This window comes from Daktulosphaira vitifoliae, unplaced genomic scaffold (genome assembly GCF_025091365.1).
Source record: "Daktulosphaira vitifoliae isolate Bord-2020 unplaced genomic scaffold, ASM2509136v1 Scaffold_1, whole genome shotgun sequence".
Lineage (NCBI taxonomy): Eukaryota > Metazoa > Arthropoda > Insecta > Hemiptera > Phylloxeridae > Daktulosphaira > Daktulosphaira vitifoliae.
The window spans coordinates 3,286,873-3,307,142 of record NW_026099572.1 but is presented as its reverse complement, the minus strand read 5'-3'; the positions used below and the strand labels follow the sequence as shown (position 1 = coordinate 3,307,142).

General features: G+C 25.3%; 1 protein-coding gene across 6 annotated transcripts in view; it reads left to right on the top strand.

Annotated features, from left to right (window-relative positions):
• LOC126895773 (scaffold attachment factor B2-like) overlaps window positions 1-13,492 on the top strand; it is a 27,929-nt gene extending 14,437 nt beyond the window's left edge. Inside the window, exons 5-17 of one of the 6 annotated variants that reach the window (XM_050667990.1) lie at window positions 154-178; window positions 898-1,222; window positions 3,027-3,064; window positions 3,138-3,244; window positions 4,529-4,678; window positions 4,936-5,137; window positions 5,449-5,645; window positions 6,444-6,577; window positions 6,662-6,907; window positions 6,965-7,162; window positions 8,201-8,331; window positions 11,749-11,944; window positions 13,047-13,492. In XM_050667990.1, coding sequence (XP_050523947.1) covers window positions 154-178; window positions 898-1,222; window positions 3,027-3,064; window positions 3,138-3,244; window positions 4,529-4,678; window positions 4,936-5,137; window positions 5,449-5,645; window positions 6,444-6,577; window positions 6,662-6,907; window positions 6,965-7,162; window positions 8,201-8,331; window positions 11,749-11,944; window positions 13,047-13,230 — 2,133 coding nt within the window. In that variant the 3' untranslated portion in view covers window positions 13,231-13,492. Of the gene's footprint in view, window positions 1-153; window positions 179-897; window positions 1,223-3,026; window positions 3,065-3,137; window positions 3,245-4,528; window positions 4,679-4,935; window positions 5,138-5,448; window positions 5,646-6,443; window positions 6,578-6,661; window positions 6,908-6,964; window positions 7,163-8,200; window positions 8,332-11,748; window positions 11,945-12,020; window positions 12,156-13,040 lie in introns of those variants that run through there. The other 5 variants (XM_050667989.1, XM_050667991.1, XM_050667994.1 and 2 more) reach the window with 5 other exon arrangements.
• The last annotated feature ends 6,778 nt before the right edge of the window (window positions 13,493-20,270 follow it).

Below are 20,270 nucleotides of genomic sequence, written 5' to 3'. Positions count from 1 at the left end.
TTTTTTTTTTTTTTTTTTTTTACTTCTAAATAATATCTTATAATATAACAACAGAACAAACATTTTTTTTTACTGTAATAATATAGTTAATATTTTGCTACATATAGCAATATATATATTAATAAAAAGTTAATATCTTTGTTTTGTTGACAGGAAGATACAAATATTGAAAAAGAGGGTAACTATAATTTTATTTATTATTATATTTTTAATTTTAGAAATTATTATAGGAAAATTCAACTAAGTGTTATTTACTACTTTTGTTCAAAGAAATTTTTAATGATTATTTTCAAAAAAAATCTGATGGATAAGTGTACTAAATTAAGATTGATATTTAATATGTATGTTGTATCTTAAGAAGAGAAATAATTGATGCAATTTTTCAACAAAAACTATTAAGAATATTCTCTGTGAAGATAAATTGGTTTAAGAAATTGTCATTATACTGTTAGTGTGCCATGTGAATTCTAGAAGTTATGATGTAGCAAGCATATTTCTGCATTCCTCAGCGAAGAAGAAATCTTTAGCTAGTTTTTATTATGATTCATATATGTATTAATTTTTGAAATATTTTTTCTGTTTAATTATTTTATAATTTTTATATATAGTTTTATTAAGAAAAATTTTATTTAAAAGTAGCATAACTTGAATAATTCTTCAAAAAAAATTATGACTTAATCTCAAATAGCATTATTCAGATAATTTTTTAATTCTTAGGAAAAAAATTTAATTTAATTTTGTTTAAGTTACTTATTTAAGAAATATCTGTTAATATTCTTAAAAATATAAATTATTAGGTTCAAATTATGCTTTAATATTATTCATAAACATTTAATGACTAGATTATTTAGATAAATTTTATTTTTATGTATATTTAATTTGTGTAACGAAATCTAGACGAAGTGCAAGAGAATCAAACTAAAGAAGAAGCAGTTTCAAATATATCACGAGATTCCCGTCGTCCAGTAACTTGTAGTAGCAGTAGCAACAATGTTGTAAATACCAACAATGTGGACAACAATTGCAGTAGAACACCAACTGCATCAACCAAAAACCGACGTAACACTACTGATAAGCGGATGTCTGTTGGAGACAAACCACGAGGTAGCCACAAAGATGAAAACACCATTCATGTTAAACTAAATGCAAGTGTCATCAATAATGAGAAGAAAGAAGAGGATAAACAAACTAAAGATAAAGTGGATGTTAGCAACAAGCAGAGGTTTGTTTACCACTCAATCACGCTTCTGATACCATCTTCCCCTTCATTGGATAAAATGTCAAGGATTGCTCAGTGACTATCAAAAAATTATTTATAAATAATCTTAATAGTCCTATTCAATGGCTTATAAAGTTGCAAATTTTATGATTAGGAGATATAAATATGCTCTTATAATATATTTTTTGAGGCATATTTTTGCTAACAAAATTAATAAGTTCAATCTAGTATTAGATGCAATGTTACCAGTTCATATGCCAATACTTTAGAAATTTGAGTATGACTGAAAATTCAAATTATTTTCCAGTGATAAAATTGATTTATTATTGTCTTTTAGGCAATAATAAATAAAAAATAATGTATACAACATGTTTAAATTGGACTTGTATTTTAACATGAGATTATATCTAAAAGAATTTGTGTTTAGTGTAAGAATTATCTTGTAGGATATTATTTATTGATGAAATTATGGTATGTATTAATATATTAAAAAGTTTTACTGTTTAATGATGAGGGGCTAAGACTTAATACAATTATAAGAGATTTAAAATTAATTGCTGGTTAATTTATAATACTATTTCTCTTTCTTTTTTTTTCTGAAAATACGTTTGTCTAACCAAAAGAAATTAAACAGAATTTTCATAAAATTAAAAAATATTTAAATGATGTATCATCTTATAACCTATAATAATTTATTACTATATCATAATTTGTGTAAATGTTTCTTATTTATTTCTTTTTCAAATATTTTATTAAGATCAATTTCAGTTTTTTATTAGTCCTATTGTTTAAAATTTTCTTTTTATTTGGAAACATTTTAGTATTGTTTTAAATTTGGAAGTGAAAATATTACACTAGTACAATTTATTATTATAAATCAATTATGGGGGATAAATCTTTCATTACAGGTTTAAAACTATTTAAGAATACTTTTTTAAATCTTAAGATGAACATAATGATTGCAATGAAGTCACTTGAAAATTACAAAATTTCATTGCCTTACATCATATAACATGAATCATCCATTAGTTGAGAAGAAAACAAATTACAGAATTGAAACTGCAAGAAAATGTAGCAAATTTGTGAACATCAATTATTAAATACTGTTTATTTTATAAAGAAAATTGAAGCATTAACATATTCCGTGTGTGACCAATCAAGACAAATTAATTTAATTATTGAACACATGACACTCAAGCTTTTATTAAAAAGAAAAAAATACCTTTTTTTATTATAATTAATATTTACTTTTAGATAGAAGAAATACAACAATTATAGCAAGAAACATTCATGAATTAACTCTTAGATTTTAATCCTGAAATGAGTATTTCATGAAGATTAACAACAGAAATGTTCCATTAGTTTTATATCCACTCTATGTGTATTACTATTTATAGATAATCATATCAACAATTTTAATATTATTTATATATATATAACTTACACAACAATATAAAGATATTAATGTATAATTATCTTCAAGAAAAAATTAATAATAAATATGGATTGCTTCATATTATAAAATATCAAAAACAATTCATTTTATAGAATTGTAATTAGTTAATGGTTGTAATGTTGGATTTTGTAAAAATAGCAATACATTTTTCAAGTGACTTTCATTCATGTAATTTAAATTTAATACTTCAAAAGTTGTATGAGTATGTAAGACTTAGTAATACATGATATAAATGAATCTAATAATGCTCTTGTTTGGAGTTGATAATATATATATATAGTATTCATTTTTTCAATTGTAAAAAATATTCTCAAAGATCTAAAAAATTAATATTCCTTTTTATTTTTACAGTAATGAAATCAAAGGACAGTCAACTACGAGTGATTTATGTAAGTTGTGTATAGTTAAATTATATTGTTATCTTAAAATTTTACTTGATAAATTAAATTTATATATTTACAGCAAAGAAAAATTCCACTTCTTCCCTTGTTCGAAATATTTGGGTTAGTGGTTTATCATCTATTACCAAGGCTACAGATCTAAAACAGTTATTTTCTAAATATGGAAAGGTAACATTTTTTATTTAAATTAAAAAATAAATTATATGAAAGTTGTTATTAATAAAATTATAGATAATTAAATACCAAAGAATTAAAAAGTAATAATTTTTTTTTCCTTAACTTAAATACTTATGAAATTTTTTTTTCAAATTTATATATTAAGATAAATAAATGATGTTTTTTGAGTAGTTTACTTAAAATAAATATTATAAATTAATTTTTTAATAAAGATCAAACAATATTTTTCAATAGTAGTTACTATAAAACCCTTATACTTTAAGTTTGTTTATTAATTGTATGTATATCATTACTCTTTATTTGCTTATTTATGATTCAGTTGTAATAATTTCTAGTGTATGAGCAAATATTAATAAAATTGATAATACTATTTTTCTCAAAAGAGATGATTCTCTTCATTAATTATGTATTTGCAAACTGCACTCTGAGACTTATCTTTTTGATCTGTTTCTATTTATATGTTTGCTATAGAAATTTTCATTCATTGTTCCCTAACTGTTGTATCATAAACAGTTAGTTTGTGACCGAAAGATACATTAATTATATAATAGTTTTCATAATATTTCTTATTATTTGAAAAAAAGTTGTTCTATATCATTTATTTATTACTGATATCTGGCAATGGGTCTTCAATTGTTTTAAGAATCTTCTATTTTAATGTAATACAACTCTCATCCTACATCTGCAAACTGCACTCTGAGACTTATCTTTTTGATCTGTTTCTATTTATATGTTTGCTATAGAAATTTTCATTCATTGTTCCCTAACTGTTGTATCATAAACAGTTAGTTTGTGACTGAAAGATTCATTTATTATATTGTAGTTTTTATTATTTGTCTTCAAAATAATTCATATCAAAACTCTGAGCTTCTAGAAAAAATATATCAGAAGATGCAACAATTATTAGAATATGTTAAAGTAGTGGGGAGATATCCTGATATTAATCAATAGATCTATTACATTACTTACAATAATTAGAGTGTAATAAAGAAAAATTTTTTTACTATAATTATGTGTTGAAAAATTCCTAAAGATGCAATCCTTCCGATTTAGATAATTCATTTTTTCTTTATAAGTCTTGTAAAATAGGGAAAATATTACATACTGTTATTTTTTCTTTTAGAAATAAACTTCAAATCACTTGTAGAATTAAGTTATAACAAATTAAAAATAATATTTTTATTCAATAAGTAGTTAATTTGAATAAATTAATTATAAAATATTCTTGGGCCATTTGAAGAAAACGCTAACTTATTTTAATTCTTGATTTATTAGGTAGTTGGTGCCAAAGTTGTGACAAATGCAAAAACTCCAGGAGCTAGATGTTATGGTTTTGTTACACTTTCTTCTGCCGAAGATGCTAACCGAAGTATTGAACACTTGCATCAAACTGAGTTACATGGTCGAATTATTAGCGTTGAAAGAGTAAGTTTAATTATAACAAAAAAATGTTTTACATCTATTACTATAGATAATAATATACTATTAATATAATATTTTATTAATATTATAATATACTATTATATCTATTACTATTTTTTGATGTGTTTAATTATTATTATTCATTTGTTTTTATATTTATTAATTATCAAAATTACACAAATTATAATGAAATACTTGTTGCTTCATTTTTTTAAAAAGGTTAAATAAATTATAAAAAAATAATTTTCTTTATACTGCAGGCTAAACGAGATAATGGTTATCAACAATCATCAAAAAATTTAGATTGTGCAAAAGAAAATGATAAGTCTGAAACTGATAGAAAAAGCAAAAAAACAGAGGAAAGAAAAGAAAAAAAAGATGAAAAAAGAGAAAAAAGACCAGAAATTACAATTGATGATATTGATAAAAAGGTTGATGTATCTAAAGATCGTAAACGGTCATGTGAGTTTCAATTATAAAATAATTATGAACTTATTATTTTGACCCTTAGCATAGGAATCAATTATTTTTATTGAATTAATATATAATAATCATCAAAGATTTCTCATTATAAACTATGCAGAATATTAATATCATGGTTATTGAGAACTTTGTAAAACAATGTTCAACTATTGACAGCTAGATGGTTCAATGTAAATAATTATCTAGTTTGTACAAGATTGATATAATATTTTATGAAATACAATCGCCGTATAACTATCATAATTCTTAAAAAAATGGCATGATGTTTGATTTTTAACTCGTTTTTTTAGTATCAAAAGATAAAAATCAAGAGTTAAAACGTTCCAAAATTGTTATTGAGAAAGATGATCGTAGAAAGGATAGAAGTATTAAAAGTAAAAGTAATGAACATGATAGAGAACGACTAAGAGATCTTGAACGTGAAAGGGAACGTTTAGAAAGAGAAAAAAAACGACAACAAGAAATGTTAAACTATGCTAAAATCAAAGTAAGAATATGTTTTTCATATTATATTTAAACACGCATCTTTTAAAAAAGTATTTTATTTGAAAAGAAACATAAAATTATCATGTTTCTTATGTTAATCATATGAAATATTCTCTGTAAAAATGCTTGAGGTATAGAACATTGGTAATATTACACAACACATCTTAACTGAATATAACATGAGTAGTAACTATACACTGAGCATGATGTAACTGAGCTATGTAGGCTATTAATTTAAAAATTGATCAGTTTTACATCCTTTTTTTTTCCAAACTTAACGTGCTTTAGAGAATTTTTACCATCTTTCACTTGTTAAAGAATCAAAGATGGTTCTTAGTTAAGCAAATAATGGACGAGACTGCTATTATGGCTGGCTTGTACCAGAGACCAGACACAATCAATGAGAAAATCACTAGAAAAATCTTGTTGACACCCTAGGGATTGAACCTGGCACCCCATGCTCCAAAACATAGGTTTCTAATTACTATGCCAGGCTGACCCTGTATGTAAGCTATTAATTTAATTAATTTGTGATAATTATTTTGTATGAGAATTCCTATGTTGAACATCAACATAATGCATAGAAAACCTAGTAAAACAATTTTGTATACAATAACAGTTAATCATATAGAAGAATAAATTTAGAGTTAAATTGATATTTTTGTAAAAAAAAAAGATTAGTATGCTTAACAATTATTTTTATTAATAAAAAAATTATTTTCTGTTGCTTGCCTATAAAATATACTATTAATTCTATATAATTTTCATATGTATAAATGTGATAAATTTATCTTTTCAGACAGAGCGTGAAAGACAAAAACAAAAAGAACATGAAAGAGCATTAAGAGAAGAAGAACGAAAAAGAAGAATTGAAAAAGAACGTCAACTAGAAATTGAACGTAAACAGAAAGAAGAAGCTATACGTTTAGAAAAGTATTTTTTTAATATAATATAATCCTAAATAATAGTCTGTAATTTTATAATTAACTTATTTAAAATTTTATTTTTTTTATATAGAGAAAGACAAAAACTTAGGTTAGAACGTGAAAGAATTGAAAAAGAGAAAGCAGAGTTACTGCGTTTAGAACGTGAAAATCAACGTTTAGAACGAGAAAGGTTACAAAGAGAAAAAGAAGAGTTACGAAGAGCTCAAGAAAAATTAGAAGAAACTAAACGTCAAGCAGCGTTAAAGCGTGCTTTACCACCATCACCTCCACCACCTAGTAAGAGACACTCATCTTCAAGTTCTCGATATGATGACAGGTATGGTCTAAAGTAAAATATTGTTTCATGATAAAAATTAATTTTACTTTATTTTAGAAAGGAGTCTGTTATTCGTGGTTCTCGTGGCCAATCGGGTGCAGAATATATTAGTCCTGCAGCTCCACCACCTCCTAATATAACATCCTCTAGACATCGTTATGAATCACATTCATCAGATACTCGTCGCTCAAGACCTTCTCCACCACCACCACCTCCTCCAGCTTCACGACCCAAAGATTCTGCAGTTAGCATGAGGTTTTTTATTTTTAATTAACTTTACAATATTAAGTTAATAAATTATTATTATATCAAAGATATTTCTTTTGAAACTCTTAGAACTTTTAATCATAGTTAATCAAAAAACTTATTAAATAGGCTTCAACCATTGACAGCCAAAATTTTTTGTATCATAATTTTCTAGTTAGTTAGTTAGTTAGTTAGTTCTTGTACAGAATTGACTCATTTTGAATCAAAAAATTGATTTTGAAATCAATTTTTTTTTTTATATATAAGTACTGTAATAGAGTAATGTGGTATGTAAATTCCAGTTAGGATTATTTTATGCCTAAATATTTAACTACTTGGGTTTTTTCTGTTGCTTTGACTGTGTGGGTTATTTTTTCTTTCTAACATAAATAGTAAGTTCATGAAAGTGAAGTGGAGAGAAGCGTCTGGTATATTATGCAATAAAAGAATTCCAATGAGGCTGAAAGATAAATTCTATAAGATTGTAGTGAGGCAAGCTATGATGTATAGTTCAGAGTGTTGAGTGGTTGATAAGAAAGTAGAGCAGAGAATGAGTGTAGCACAGATGAGAATGCTTAGATGAATGAGTGGAGTGAGACTAGAGAAGATAAGATAAGGAACGAGCATATAAGAGGGAGTATAGGTGTAGTGTCAATCGTAGATAAGATGAGAAAAAGTAGACTTAGATGGTTTAGTCATGTTATGAAGAGAGAGGAATCGGAAGCTGTAAGAACAGTTATAGAAATGAATGTTGAAGGAAGACCAAAAAAGAGATAGAAGAATGAAATTGAATGCGATATGAGGACATCTGATGTGAGCGTAGAGGATGTGGGAGATCGTGTTAAGTGGAAGTTTAGGATAAGGGTGGCTGACCCCAAGTTGTTGGAATTAAGATGAGGAAGAAGAAGAAGACCTTTGAACTAAACTAGATGTTATCTGAGAAATACTTTTAACTAGAAAATGTTTTTTTTACTATTATATTATGCTATATTAACTAATTTTAAGTGATCAACAAATTAAAAATGTTTTTACAAACATTTTTATTAGATATGGAGCACCACCACCCACTGATCATCATTATCGAAGCCGTGATGAACGAACTGAAAGAAGAGAAGACTCACGTAGGAAAGAATCTAGTAGTAGACATGCTCATTCTTCCTATGATTCAAGCAAAAATTGTAAGTTATCATGATTTCTAGACTCTGTATTTCCTAAAAATATTGAATATTATTTGTGTAATGTAAATGCAGTAATCCAGCCGTATGATAAACGGATAACTATAAAAATCTGGCTATTATTTTTCATTTTAATAACAAAATAAGTACTATCTAATATGTTAAAATTAAATGATAGTCTTAGTGAGCTTTTAGGATTTTTAAAATTTATTTTTATTAAAATCTACATGATGCGTATCTGAGTTGTGCATTGATTGAAAATGTGTTTTGTATATAATCAGGGATGTGTTAATTTAGATCTAAATAATGGATATTATTTGCTATCCATGGATGTAAATGGAGTATTTGCTCCTGGCAAAAAAAAAAATGAAAACTACCTATTTGATACTCTATTTTTAATTTGGATATATTAATCCATTAGGAAAATATGGAAGTGGTAAAAATAATTTGTTGTTGAGTAGAATTGACTCTTAACACGGCTTTGTATGTAACACACCATAAATACCCTTAATATATATACTATGTCATTTTATTTGAACCGCCATAATCACAGTACAATAGTCTGATTTCTGCCAGACTATTGAGAGTACTGTACATTAAAATATTGGTGAAGAAACTTATACTACAAAACATCTGTAGTTATGTGTCATTAAGGCATTTTATTAATATGAATTGATATAAAGCTGTGATCACCTTTATCTTTAACATTTTTAATTTTGGTCAGAAAATTAGGAATGTTGGTATATTTATTATTAAAACCATGAGAAAAGTATTAATACTTTTAATCACTCCTTTAATTAATTTTGGACGTATAAATGTCTCAAATTTTCCAATATATTATTTTTTTCTGGATATTAAAAGAAATTAATTAAAGGCTTGAGGTGTAAAGATCAGCTCTTAAAGGAAAGGGATTAAGAATATGTAGGAGTAATGTAGATGTAGAGTATAAGTTAGTCAAAGGAGAACATGAGGTAGAAAAATGAGAAGACCAGTAACAATGAGTGAAGACGTAATAAGAGAGATAGAAAGTTTTAAGTATTTAGGATCAGTTGTGCAAAAAAGTGTTTGTATTGAAGAAGATGTAAGACACGGGATTAAGTGCAGGTAGATGAAGTGGAGAGAAGTGGTTTGTTATGCAATAAGAAAATTTCAATGAGGCTGAAAAGTAATTTCTATAAGACTGTAGTGATATTCATGATATATGGATCAGAGTGTTGGGCAGTTGACAAGAGAATAGAACAGAGAATGAGTGTAGCAGAGATGAAAATGCTTAGATGGATGAGTGGAGTAACTAAATAAGATAACATAAAAAACGAACATATATGATAGAGTATAGGTGTAGTGTAAATTGTAGATAAGATAAAAGTAAATAGACTTAGATTGTTTGGTCATGTTATGAGAGGAGAGGAAGCTTTTAGAACAGTTACGGAAATGAAAAATGAAGGAAGACCAAAAAAGAGATAGAAGAATGTAATTAAATGCAATATGAGGACAGTTGATGTGAGAGATTGTGTTAAGTTAAAGATAAGGGTGGTTGAATCCAAATAGTGGGATAAAGGTGAGAAAAAAGAAGAAGAAAAGTAGTTTAATTTAATTGAATGAATACAAGAAATAATCTCTCTATTTGTTGGTTTTGAAAATAATTATAACAGTACTGTATAATAAAAATTGATTACTCGTGGCTAATTAATTTTATTTAATAATACTATGTTAAAAAAACTTTTATTGCTATAAAGTTTTAAATATATTTTAGATTTTATTAATAAAAATGGGATGTATATTTTGTTTTACTAAATCAATATAACTATATGAAATATTAGTAGAAATTTACAAGGCCATAATCTTACATTGAATATTATCAAGAAAAAATATTTTGAAGTTATAAATATGTTATCTTTTGTATCAGTGTTCCAAATATGGTATACCAAGGCATTATGTAATATCCATAGAGTTCTAACATATTTATGTTGTTAAATTATTTTTTCATAAAAATAAAATAATTTCTTACTTTGATTGATCGTCAAATATTGCTTATCAAATATTTTAGAAAAATTAAAAAAATATAATTTTCTTTTTACATATCTTTGTAAATATTCATTAAACATTATAATTGCAAAATTGGATTTTTCACAAAATAAAGAATATAATGTACTTTTTAATAAGTTTAATACATTAGCAATTATTTATTTTACTTTGATGTTCGTTTATAGAAATTGAGTTACCAAGAACTTGAACTTTATTCTTAAAAGTGAAATAGACAATAATATAAAAAATAGAATTAAAAATAACACAAATATTATGCAAGATATTATTACTTAATTTCACTTACTCGCGACATAGTTTAAATGGATTGCACTATAGGATTTGTCATAAAAACAATAATCAAAAAAGAAACATACACAGTTAAATAATCTACTTGTTAACTTTAATAATGAATGAAATAAATACTTGTTATAAATACATAAAAACACAATTTGCACACTAATTATTCAAATTTGAAATATTCACATTTTAACCTCAAAATTTCGTATCAGTGTTTTTCATAGATAATAAATACATAGAAAAAGATAATAATTATTTTGTTATTTGTGTATAAATACATTTATTTATATGTCTACGGCGTTATTATTTTAAAGGTTTATAAGAAGGGTTATAAAGAATTATTTTTGGGATTCAGCTCCCATTAATTTAGAAATTTTAATTAGTACATTAATAAAAATAATGGAGGCTTGATGAAAATACACACTCTAATAAATAATGTATACCAATGCCCTTATATTTAGTTTAGAATTTTTTTTAATATTGTCTGTAAAATCATGGACAAGATAGAGAATTTAAAAATTGTAGCAATTCTGGATTAAAGAAGCCAGAATATCTGGAATATCTTCAAAATTAAAAAAGTTGACTTAGTACATAAGAGTTGCTATTTTAATAATCCCCCTTGTAAATAATAAAATAGATAAATTTTAAAAAAGAAATATTTAAAAAAAAAATGTTTACTCAGTGTTGTATTTATAGATAGTCTGCAGGTGAACCCCCTCTCCATCCTAACCAATAACTAAATTTAAAAAATGAACTGATAACAATACCAGTGACGAGATATTTTTTTAAGAAAAAAATATAGTTTGTAATAATTTTGATGATCCGTTTTGCTCTAAATATTATAAAAAAAAATAAAAAATCATTATTCATTTTAAGGGTAGTGGTAAAACAAAAAAAAATTGACTACGTATTCTCTTTGAGATTTTCAAAACTCCTCTGAAATTTTTTGCAAAAATAAACGTCACTTATTTTGTTTCAAATGTTTGTTTTACAAAAATTATCCAAAAATATAATATTATTATTTTTTTTAATATAAGATTCATTTTGTTTTTATTTTTATATTTTGAAATGTATTATATTTCAAAAAATTGTTGTTAGCTTATGGAATGTCTCGTACTAGTGAAAATAGCACTTGGTCATCAGCACCTATTAAAGGCTCATTTAGTTCTATTGGTTCAAGTTCTGGAACAAGTAGTATGCCTATGAGTACAAGACCTGATCCTTGGTCATCTAGTAGTAATCGTGAAATGGAAGCATCTGTTTGGCAACGTCCTCCTCAACCCCCTACTGATAAGTATGTATTTTTCTTTCATTATATATTATATTTAAACAAATACTGTAATTAAGATTAAATTGCATTATCCTCACAGATATAATGATCTAGAAAGTCAATATGTATGTTTTACCCGTTTAAAGTTTTGAAGACTAATTATCCAAAATCAAAATGCCAAATAAATTATGTAGTAAATTAAAAATAAAAATAAATTCTAAAATTTATATAAATATAGTAAATTGTGAATTATTTTAAAGTTTAATAAAAAATTATAAAATAATATAACTATAAAAAATATTAATATTTATTCATTAAATAAAATGTTATTTATTTAATTTAAAACCGTGTTTTTGGTTTAAAAATCTATATAAACTTTTAAAATAAAATAATTATTGATGATATTAAGGGAATAAATTCAAAACTAAACTTAATAAAACCTGAATAAATTTAAAGTAAAATCTTATTATTGAATTAATTTTTTTTTTTTTTTTTTAACATTAGAACTAATTCTTCTTCTTCCTTAATCTTTCTTTCTTAATCCTAACTACTTGGGGTCGGCCACCCTTATTCTAAATTTCCACTTGACACAATCTCCCACATCCTCTATGCTCACATCAGATATTCTTATATCGCATTCAATAACATCTTTCTTCCATCTTTTTCTTTGGTCTTTCTCTACCTCTTCTTCCTTCAACATTCATTTCTACAACTAACATTAGAACTAATTATAATAAAAAAAATGATGAAAATGTTGTAAATTAAATATTTAAGTCAGAGTTAATGAAAAAATATTTATATTTATATGAATATGATGAAGAATGATAAAATTAAAAAAGTTTAATACAGAAAAATTCACGATATTGGAAAAATGTAAATATATCTTGGTGTTATTTTTTTATTTATTTATTTTTCTTTTTGAGCAAATTTGTGTCATATTTTAAAGTTTAAAAACCTAAAAAAAATCCTTTTTCTTCTCATTAACTTTTTTTTGTACTAAAAATTCAAATAAGAATTAATCATTTAAACTTTAAAATATTGTAATATTAACTAGATAATTTTAACTGTAATAGTATGGTATTGTGTTAAAAATAAATAAATTAATTAAAAAATTATTTAGCAATAGATGGAGTAACTCATCAACCAATCCATCATCGATGTCTATGAGTAGTGGACGTAGTTCTGGAAGTAATAGCATGTATGTTAACAATCATCAAGTTTTACCCAATATTGGTATGAATATGTCAACTAGTTATAGTGATAATAGATATGATAGTTACAAAATGAGCAATATGTCAAGAAAATATTGATTAGTATTTTATTCGAAAACTATTTAATTCATTTTACAGTACAAAGCATTCCTACATATAACAAATCTCTCTCGACATTCATTTTATAAAATAGATTATATAATTTTAATGTTATTAACATGAAAATTTAGTTAATTGAAATAGGGTTTTTGTTTTTTTTTTTTTTTTTTGTACAGTTTCTTTTTTAAATTGTTATTGTTGATGTGCATATGACCTCAATTTTCTTTAATTAAACAATTTAACATTTTGTGTCTTAATTTTCACATTAATTACTATAGATAATGTAATATACTTCTAGTTAGTATTCATTTCATGTGGTTTTTATTTTGTAAGTTTGTAATATTATAAATAAATATTTTCAAATGTGTATATTGGTCAGTTAATGATAACTTATGTATATTATATAATATAATGCATGCATTTACAATTGATTGCTCCTGTGTATTTATCATATTTAGTACAATTATAATTATTTTGATAATGTTTGGAAAAGCGTACTAAATTTTTCATAAATAGGTTCTTGTTAAACATAAATTAAAAACAAACATTGTTTATATATAATAAACTTAATAAATATGTAATATACTTATACTTCTGAAAATATTAGCTAAAATATGATTTAAAGAAATGTTTTCTATTTTTGTCTTTGTCATTTTATTAACTAGAATTGTTTTTCCGAAATTAACCAGAAATAAAATATAATACAGTTATAATTTTTATAACTGTCACCGCAACTGTTTTAAATTTCACTTTACTAGACCGAAAAAGGCTTCACAAGTGCGATCGAACGTGAGGTTGTGCTCACTGTCGCGAAGTCAAACCGATAATAAAGAGTTATGCCTACAAGTTCAACGCCGTTTACGTAAAGCAATCCGAAAAAACGCCCAGATTTGTGGCAATACAATTCATGGCTTTTGCACCTCGATAATGCACCTGCTCACTCTTCATTGCTTGTTCTTGAATTTTTGGCCAAAAACAATACTGCAACGATGCCCCAGCCTCCAGATTCGCCAGACATGACCCGTGTGATATTTTTTTACTTCCAAAAATAAAGACGAACTTAAAGGGTCGTCGTTTTACAAGTATAGGATGACATTAAAAGCGTATCGCTGAATAAGTTGGGGGCTATCCCAAAGATGGTGTTTGAGAAGTGTTGGCACAAGTGTAAGATATCTAATAGACTTTTTCGAAGGTGACAACATTAATGTAGACGAACAAATATTTTTTTTTGAAAATCTGACAGGGAGAGGGCTGAAAATGATAACTTTTTCACAAAAAATTTACTTTTGAAAATTTTTCAAAAATACGAATACTATTTTATACATCTTAAATTAAAGATTATGTAATATAAAAAAAAAAAATTCGAACTTAACATGGTGAAAATGGCTATCGTATTGAAAAATATGCTATTTTTGTGTTAAAATTCTCGGTTTTGTATTTTATTTTGAAGTACTTTACAAGAGTTCTACACTGATTTTCATGACTAATATATATATATATCTAATGGACATAGAGTATAAAGTTAAACTTATTTTAATTTTTTGCTTCACGTTCAGGGTTTGAGGTTCATACCCGCCTGTCAAAATGCTTTTTTTCTTAATTATTTTTGAGTTGGAATAAATTTTCAACTCATTTGATTTTTATCCCGTTTAGATACAATAACTTCAATGAATATCAAGGACCCTATCACTGTAATTGTGAGAAAAAATTTCTTATTCGTATTAAAATTTTACTGTGGTTTTTTTTTGAGACTGTCATTTATTTTTTCAGCTCTCACTTGATCTATTTTTTTCAACGATACATCAAATAATTACAATTTATATCCCTCAAAATTCTAAATGATCTTGCGTGCATAATTCAATAGCATAGAGGCTACATAGAGTTCTTTTTTAATAATGTAGAATTGTCAAAAATCAATTTATTTCTCTGTAATATAATCGGTATCCCAAATACCAGGTTGCAGTGACTTATTAGAGGGGGCGGTATTTATTTAGGGGCAGCATTTTTTTTTTGTTAATAATCAATAATATAAATTGGTTAATTTTTTTTATCAATAATATTCTGAGATTGGACTTTGGTTCTATTGATAAAACATGCACATATGTAGTTTACGTCCCTTGTTCAGCCCATTCGTTGAATCTGGTTTGTTATAATACATACACCACTCATTATTCAGTAGTCTATATGTTATTGTCCATTAGTCATCAAATTAAATATTATTCATATTAATACTTTAAACTATTCCAAGAAATATGTCTAAATATACATTGATATAAATCTACTCTAATAATTATAAGAAATTCTTTAGTTGTGACAAATTATCTATTTTAAGTAAAATAATATGTAATAAATAACACAAACTGAGTAATAAACAGATAATAATAAAAGGTCGTGACACTTCTTGCATAGCTAGATAAATTTAATTTAATATAAAAGGGCATAAAAACTGTCAATCTCTCTCACTATTACTTCACCTTATGAACTTTCAACGGATGCAAGAAGTGGCTTGGCAAAATACGATTTTACATAGAAAATTGAAGTATATTCATTTTTTTAACATTAGTCCTGATATCATAAATTAAGTAGGAAACCAGAAAAAATAAAGTGATCTCTAGAATAAAATATTGTCTAAATAAATAAAGAGAATCAATAACGTTTGTACAAAGTTAGCCATCCTAGTCTAATCTTAGAATGGGTTACCTGTGTAGTCAATACTAATAAAGACTCTCTTTGGAAGATAGAGAACCCACTTGTGGTTCCTATACTACTCGAGGTATTTATTGACTCGACTCACAGTCAGCACAAGCCTAAATAACTACTGGTACGAGTGGCGTTGATGATCTATGTGTGATAATTAATCACAATAATTTCTATTTCAAATTATTATTGTATTAATAAATTTTCAAACATCACTTTGCTTTTCTATATTTTACATCTTCTCATAAACACTTGTACTCATATCCCAAGAGAAAATTATGTTATATAATTTTTTTATTCAATAAATATAGTAACTCAATTATTCTCATGCTCATACAATACCAACAAATAACAATAATTTTAATAAATTATTCTTCAATCATATTATTAATGAAAAAATATTATTGTTTTCACTAATTTCCTTTTTTTTTTGAGTTACTATAGGTTGGCGAATGTGCAGCAAGTTGTTGTACTTGGGCAAATATCTTTTTTATTTTAATTGAACATATGTGTTTATTTCTCAATTTCTATCCATAGATGGAATATCTTATCTACATTTTTAAAAGAATCTGGGAACGTATCAATAAAAAGACTTTCTGATACTCGGTGGTCGGCTCGACATGATGCATGTTTAAGTATATCACAAAATTGGGAAGAAATCATTAAAGCATTATAACAAATTATTGAAGATCCATACGAAAAAACAAAAAACCAGTGTGAGGCAAGACGGATTTTAAAAACATTAAATAGCTTAGAAATTGTAATTTTAAAAACAGTTTGGAGAGATATATTACAACAATTTAATAAAGTAAACAAAATCCTTCAAAAAGTTACAATTGATTTAGAAACTCATATCCAATATATCCATGATCTAAGAGACTGTTTTGATCATTATGAAAAAATTGGAAAAACAAGATCTGGAATCAATGAATACTAAACTAAGAGAAAAATACAAAACTGAAAATTGAAGAAGTTGATTTTAATTCTAAAGAGTCATTTAAAATTAACACTTTTATTGTAATCATGGACTCCTTACTTACCGAGTAGAGAAAAAGAAAAATTGCATATGATCTGGTAATGAAAATTTTTAACTCCTTTTTAATATAACTGAATTAAGCATTAGTGAAGTTTGAGAAAAAAGCTGAACGGTTAAGAAAACAATTTTCGACGGATCTGGATTTATCATTTCCAAACGAATGTATCGACTTTCGTAGCCATTTACTTACTTTACCTAAAGAACAATTACCAAAATCCATTATAGAGATGTGTCTAAAACTTAAAAATGAAGGATTTGAAGACATGTACCCTTATGTAAATATTGCTCTAAAAATGTATCTCTGTTGTCCTGTATCAAACTGCTCTTTAAATGATCAAACGATCAGTTTGATTAGTTTTGTGATATTATGGCATTTTTAGTCAAAATAGTAAAACACGCTGAAACCACTAAAAATTTATTTTAGAAATCTTAAATTTTCACACAGTATCTATTATAATATATATAATAAAGTTAAAAATTCGATGATTGACTTGATCCACTCTGGATCATTATACTATAATGATCCAGGGTAGACAGTTAATGATATCATGTTTTTAAGAATTTTTATAAGAATTTTGAAATTCTTAGGCCGATTAAGACCTTTAAACCTTAAAATAACTTGATGTTCATTTACAAAATTATGTGACATATGGTACTTAGAAATTAACTGCTTTAATTTAATTCCAAGTGAAATATTATAGTCTAATGGTGCATAAGGTAAAGACATATATACATCATTGTTTTATATGTCATTATTAGATGTACTACTAGGTGTTATATTAGACGTTACAAAAGTATTTTTAGGTGAAGTTACTACAAAAACATCATTGACTAAAATTGAAGGTAACCTTCTACCACATCAGAGGTCACTTTTATTTGATTGTTTATTACACAATCTGAGGACTTTTCAGATAAGATTATTTTCGGTGATGTATCATTTGGTATAGCTGTTCGGTGAAATTGATTGACTTTTACTTCCTACCAAACTTTCAAAATGTCTCATTGACATATCAAAAATTGATATGTAAACTCTAGTGAAACAGTTTATTTTTTCCCCTTTCCACTTGCTATTTATTATGATGAAACCATTACTTAATGATGCTTTTAAACATTAAATCATTAAATTTAAAATTTAAAATTTCTCTTTTCTACTTCTACAAAAGATAATATTCTGAAAGTAAGGTTACATTCCTTTTTTTACAATATACATATAGCATGTTTAGTAAGTAAAGAAACGGATTTCTATTGTTCTCATTGTTTATAACAATTAACCTGTTTCCTTACTTATTGAACACTCTGTATATGTTTCCATTTAAAAACTTAAGTTAATACTACTTTAAACGGGAAAGGGGGGAGAGAACCAAATTTAAAAATTATAGAACATAGAATACTATTTATTTTTGAAAAGAAAAAAATTGTTTTATATTTTTAAAGATTTTACAAATGCATAGTTAATTAGTCACTTTGTATATTAGCATCATTAAAATATAAAATAAAAAATAAAACAATTAAATTAGTAAAATTACCTATACCATTTAAAATATTACCACATTATTTTGAAGTTTCTATGACTTTAAAATTAGAACTAAAACTATTTAGTACTTCATTCAATTCAGATGATATAGAGTTATGTCATAGGATGCTTTAACAAAAATATTTGATATATTTAATTATTTGAATTCTAATGAAATCATTATACCTTCGGTGGCATAATTGGAAGCTATAAAATAATCCAATAAGTGTTAATAAATTCTAAATTAAATTGTAAAATACTTTGTCAAAATTGAAATTTATATAAAATTTAGGTTTCATTGAATCTAAGTTTAAATTAAGATCTATTTTAAACAACAACAAGTAAATTATTTTACAGTATAATATTGTATACTGGTTATATGGTTAAATTATGTTTCATAAAATAAAAACAGTTCTGTATGTTAAGAAAAGACCTTAAATATACCTAGTACACTAATATAAATATAGTTAAACAAATTAAGAATTGCTTAAAATAACACTTTAAAAAATATTTAAAATAATTAGTAGAATTTGATAAAGTTATAGATTTTATTATACATTGTGGTACTCAATAAACAAATAGTAAATGACGCAACCATGAGCGATTATTGAAGAATTTCTTTTGTATGTTATTATTGAAAGTTGCAGCAATTTTTTTATAAATTTTCTTGTTAAAAATAGAACAGTTTTTTGAAGTTTTACGGTAAAATAATGAACAGTAAATAAACTGTTTTAAATTAAAAACCTTCTTTAAAACAAAGTCTGCTTGCGCCTCTATAAATAATAACCTGTTTGCTTGAAGGATTCATTATATTACTAAAAAGCAAATGTGAACACTCAGATTGCTTGACATTGAACAGTTTGCATACAACTATAATGTGACTACCACCTGTGCATTTTGCATGGCCTCTTAAATACTGGTTGAGTGATATAATAGGGATGATATATTTGTGATTATATAAAGATGACTCAGTGAAGTCAGTCGATCAATATCTATCTATAATTATATAAATGTTTATATAAATATATAATGAAAATAATAATAATGACACGTGTTTTTTTATATATTAATGTTCTCATAGGTGTTTATTATGAGATTATCCATAAGTAAACTTCACGACAGCAATTTTTAATTGCTAGTAGACGTTATTTTTGGATGTTCGAATAGACAAGGAAAATCAAAGTGATAACATCAATAAGAACTTAAACGTATAACTACTTAACGTTTTTTAAAAAATGTCATTACATAGTAGTGAAAAATTTGAAGTTTCTTAATGAAAGGTGTAACAACTGTTTATATACATTAAAATATTAAGTTTAAAAACTTAACAATCTCAGAGAAGTGATGTTACTCATTTTGCACACAGAATGTTGACATCATAGTAATATAATAATTATAATATTTTACTTTTATAATTATTATACACCATCATCAATAAACTACTTTTAATTTGACTAAAATGAAATTGACATTCAAATTTATATTTTAGTGTAGCAAATTAAATACTACTTTTACCTTCCTAAGACACATTAAATTTATTTGTTGATATAATTATTTATACTTAACAAATAGGCTGTATATAGTCTCATTGTAGAAGAAGGGGTTGATAAACATCAAGAAGTACGTATAGTAAATTACAACAGTGGTAAACATTTATATCAGAAGAGGTGGCAGTATTAGCAGTAGCATCAGCAGAGTAAGAGCTCCCAGAAGGCCAAGTGACGTCTATTTTGGTCTGCATCGATAAGATGGTGCCAAAAAATGTTATCCTCACATTTACTATCCACTTACGTC